The 5,024-nt window shown below is 37.2% G+C and overlaps 1 protein-coding gene across 1 annotated transcript; it reads right to left on the bottom strand.

Moving 5' to 3' along the window:
- Positions 1-337: 337 nt before the first annotated feature.
- On the bottom strand, positions 338-829 carry LOC5565096. The gene has a single exon (XM_001649400.2). The coding sequence runs from the start codon at positions 763-765 to the stop codon at positions 466-468; it is 300 nt and encodes a 99-aa protein (XP_001649450.1). The 5' UTR covers positions 766-829; the 3' UTR covers positions 338-465.
- Positions 830-5,024: the final 4,195 nt, after the last annotated feature.

The raw sequence follows: 5,024 nt of genomic DNA, 5'->3' as shown, positions 1-5,024 counted from the left end.
AAATTGCCACGATTAATGCGTTATATAGATAGGTTTAGTTAGGTAAAGTAAATTGAAAGCGATTTTTGGTCTTTTATGAGCAGGTGAAATCAACTCACCTGCAACAAATCTGAATTGCTACGGCAAATGAAATGTAATAAATTGTTAACAATTGATTGACTCTTTATTAAGGGGAAATTCATCCCGAGGCTGGTTCATCCCCGTAAATTGTTAACAAAATGTTAATAAAATCATAAATTTGTTTTACCAAATTAGGATGATAGTGTTGTCTAATAACACAGAACACCTAGATATAAGAAATTAATGTAATGTTTGGAATGATACTAATAAAGAAACAAAAAAAAACTATATTTCTCTCTAAATCAACGAAACATTCGAGCTTATGTTTCACAAAATATTTGTCCCAATATTGTTCAAGTGCATCAAAAATCAATTTATTTAAGGAAAAATCGTCACAAACCACATTCAGAAAAAGCCATTATCTCCATTGGACTGGATCGGAATGGGCTGACTTGGGATTGCGAACGTCCGGTTGCGCACCGGAATTGGAATCCTCGGGCGAGGAATCCATGCTGCTCCGTCGGTACCATTGAAACGTTCACGGGTCCAAAGAGTTCCGTTGTAGCGCTGCCAGGGACTTGTTCTGTTGAAGCGTTCACGGATCGAACGAGTTCCATTGTGGTGATGGTGATGACCGTAGGGATCGGGAAGAGCAATTGCCACCACGGCAACAACTGCCAGCACCAAAATTAGAAGCAGCTTCATGTCTAGGCTCGAGATGCTTTCAATCAACTTAAATTGTGGGGTGTGATAACGGTCTGAAATACTATGCATTATATCGTAAATCATTGTTTGAAGTCAGTTGAGTTTCACCTGTACTAATATCGATTTAATATTCGTAGAGTTCAATGTTTGTGCAACTTATCTAATGTGATTATCCGCCAAACATATTCAACCATCAAAGGTATGATCAGCATATGTTGGTCTACGAAATAGGTGACTGTGCAAATATTCCATTATCAAATAATTAATCAGCCTGGGCCAACCGCAAACTGACCAAATGGATCAGCATGTAATTGATTAATCATCATTTCATCTCATTAGGTTGGTATGATCCGTCAGTCAAATCCATCTGAATAATTAAGATGATTGATTACACGCATGTTAGACATCTTGCATTACCTGACAGCAAAAGAGCCGATCAAAAATTAGATTAGACACAACTAGAATTAATATTATTGTGAATATGAACCATCGTTATATAGAAGCTAGACAACGCTGAATAATCTACTGCCAAAACCCGTTAGTAGCAGCTCGCAAAAACAACGAAGTAACGTGACCGATGATTGACCAATTTCTTGTTTGATCTTAGATCATTTAGCGTCGGATGAACTCCTGCCGTGAGAAGATGTTTTATAATGTTGATCGGCTTACACCGCGGTCAGCGGTTTTGGTCAAATACACAAGGTTCCTATCTACTAGTCGCTGTGGGAGATCTTGTGCTCTGCCAACATAGTAGATAGCTGATTAAATAGCAAGATCATGTCTCATTCAAGAAGATTTGCTAGCAAAACATGACATAAACATATCTTTGATTTGTATATTCTAGGGCAATACGGTTCTTATTCAATAATAGTTGTCCTGGCAAACGTTATGATGTCCAGCAGTAGGCTGTGAGGTAGACCATGCAAAAATCCCTAAGAAAATGTCAGTGTAGTGTTTACAGTTTTTCCTTGTTGATATATTTGTTCTGGTTTTTCCTATAGTTGCCGTAGTGCCATTTATACTGATTTCATTGAATTAACCACAGAACCGAAACTGCCAATCGACGTATTGGCTTGTAAATACTCTAAATAGTTGAAAACATCGTTCAAACTGCTTCAAAATTGATGATACTATTAAAACTGCTTAAACTTTTCTCACTAATACCAAAAGTTGCGGTAATCCAATAATGGTGGATCCCATATGAAAAAAAAACGAATACCGCAACTATAGCAGCACAAATTAAAAACGCAACCGCAACTATAGGAACAGTGTATCAATAGTGGAGGTATTATTTTTCACTGACATGCCTTTGGTTACTACGATGAAATCATTCTTCCCATTAAAAAAATGGAAGTTACTTCCCGCTTCAACAATAATATGTACATTCATTGCGCTTTTTGACTTTTCACTTAAATGAAGTTGAATCGTTCTAAGCACCTATCACTATTGGAACATTCACCCTAACCTTCAAACACGGCGGATTCAACAGTGAAAGAATCAGGTAAATCCATCGACGCGTTCTCAAGGAATTTCGTAACATACAAACACCATTCCATATTTGTTAGAAGATAAATAGATGATCAGTATTCCAATGAATAAAATTTATTTCAGAAGTTAACTTATGTGGAAAAAGTTCATTTGAAGCGTATTTTAGATTGTTTCAGTAAAGATAACATATCAACAACTGAAGCGTAGTTTAGATTGTTCAGTAAAGATAACATATCATCAACTCTCGAAGCACTTAAAAAAGCATTTTGAGCAGTTGTTTTTAGACGCATTTCAGTTTCAAAGCCAACAACAATTTTAAAATTATTTTTTTTAGTTTGTTTTCTTAAGTTGAATTATAATGTGTACAAAACTATTAACCTCTAAACAATCCCATAACTGTATGAAATCCTGCAATGATGCTACAACAAAATTTCTGAAAATACTCCTTTGATAATTTTTAGAAACTTCATTAGTAAATCTTGGAATACATCCGTGATGAAATTCCTGGAGATATGCTTAAATGAATTATAAGAAGAGATTTCTGAGAAAATTTTGTTAGTATTTTGGAAAAAATCAAATCCTAATTTTTCCTTGGAATTTTTTTGAAGTAATTAGAGACAAGTATCTAGATGTTAATCCTGGAAGAACATCATAGAAATAATTCCTATAAGAAGTCTGGGTGTAGTTCTAAAAGAAATCTAGAAGGAGATACTTTGAAGTATCATCGATGGGGGTACCAATGGGACAGAGGGGTGAGAATGAGTCATATCTCATAATTTTATTGTTGCTTTCCTACCAGACATCGAAAGTTATCAATAATAAACAAGATCTCTGGGACAAGTACCTAGTTAATTTTTTGCAGTACTAGTACAAAAAATAACCACTTGGGCACTTCTATGATTCGCTTTGACACTGGGATTTTTCACCGATAATTTTTGTTTGTTCTCGGGAAGAATAACCCCTACCAAATCGAATGATAAGGATAAAATACGTCTCTCTACTTGGGAACATTCCAACAAAAAGCACCTCCACTGGTTCGGCAAAGATCAATCTCAACGATTTTACCATAAAAACGAGGAAAACACTAAATAAAATACTAACTCTACAAAATACATACCTGACAATTGGTCATCTCTTCACAGAAATCTACCAAATATCACTGATTTAAGTAATACAGAAAAAAAATTATTTTATTTTCAATCCTGTCTATGATCGCCAGGGTCCTGAATCCTTCCGAAGATCTCTCAGGAAGGAGAAAATCTGCCAAGAACTAAAACGCAAATATGCTAGGAATTACTCATGAATATTTCAAAGAACAATTTTAGTTTAATCTTCAAGCTCACATTGAATAAAATTAGGACAGAAGCGCATTATTGGCACCTTATTGGCAAAATGCTATCTTTATTCCAGCAGTAGTGTGTAATTCAAATGATCAAAATGAGTTAAACTATAAAAAATGCACACCAAAAAGTTAAGAGATTCATCATCCAGGAATAAAACGTTCCTCATTCTCTATAGCTTTGCGGACCCCCTGAAAACAGAGTAGAAGACACTACACGTTAATGCTTCCAGTGGGCTGTTTGCCCTATGAAGGAAGCACCACACTAGACAACGGACTAGCATGCAACGCCCAGTGGCACAGTCGGAAAACATTCCTCTCGAAAAGTTTTCGGCCTGAGGCGGGAATCGAACCCACACTCCTTAGCACGATGCGGCTAAATGCCTCGGTGACACTAACCGCACGGCTACGAAGCCCACAGAGTAGTCTGCGGAGTTACATTTCTTCCACCTCAAAGTCACAATCAATTGATCCGGTTGATCCCATCATTGCGAATCAATTATCATCCGTTGGTGAGAAATTTGCATGCAATTCTTTTCGTTCATTGCTCATTGAAAACCACGGGACACTATGAATTGTTCGGTCCCTCAATTTGCAATGTAACCGTGTCCGTTTCGCATGGAAATTTCCTTCCAAATTCAAGCCACGGCAATTGCAAGTTGCAAACGGTTACAACTGTTCTGCAAGTCATCTGGCAACATTGATAAGTGAGTGCCAGTATTTTTTATGATCTCCGTGACCCATTTGGGTCCCACAATTAAAAATCAATTCCCTTGCTGTGGCCGCATCTATATTCTGCGAGAAAAACACTTAGAGGTCTGTACCTTGCTACAAACCCACACCTTCTTTCCCCGATGGTTGGCGGGAAATTGGCTGGGTGTAATTTGTTATATTTTCCCTTTACACGCACCCAACGAATTGCATTAATGTTGCTGCGGCTGCTAACTTCCGAACAAACCTTAATAAGTACAAGCCAAGCATGCAGCAATGGTCCATCAACAGCAACGAGAGCATTTCGATAAGTTGTACAACAGTTATGGCCGAGAGTCGTTCTGTTATCTCTCTTGTAAATGTTAAGCGTTATCGCTGCGAGTGAATTTCTTAGTGGGCCTTAAGACGATCAATGGGTGCTTGCCCTGGGGCAAATTAAAGACTATGGGGGCCGCCAGCGTAGGTGCAATTTTTTGCTAAATTCTGCCCGAACACCTTCAATCAACTTATTTCACCGACCCTCGCACGGTGGTTCAAAGTCAAAAACAAATTAGAATTGAAATATTATTCTTCAAAAGATAACATTTTTCTAAGCTTTCTTAACACTTTTATGGTTCAAATCCAAAGTTAGGAACAGTTTCGTAGGATTTTGAATTCAATACAACTGTTTGAGTGTAGTGTAGACTTAATTCTTCCTAAAACAAATAGCATTTGTGGTCCA

This window comes from Aedes aegypti, chromosome 2 (assembly GCF_002204515.2).
Source record: "Aedes aegypti strain LVP_AGWG chromosome 2, AaegL5.0 Primary Assembly, whole genome shotgun sequence".
In the NCBI taxonomy this organism is placed as follows: Eukaryota; Metazoa; Arthropoda; class Insecta; order Diptera; family Culicidae; genus Aedes; species Aedes aegypti.
This window is presented reverse-complemented; position numbering and strand designations above follow the sequence as displayed.

Excerpts from the sequence above, each read along its gene's own strand:
- LOC5565096 (XM_001649400.2), bottom strand. The coding sequence starts at position 765 with ATGAAGCTGCTTCTAATTTTGGTGCTGGCAGTTGTTGCCGTGGTGGCA.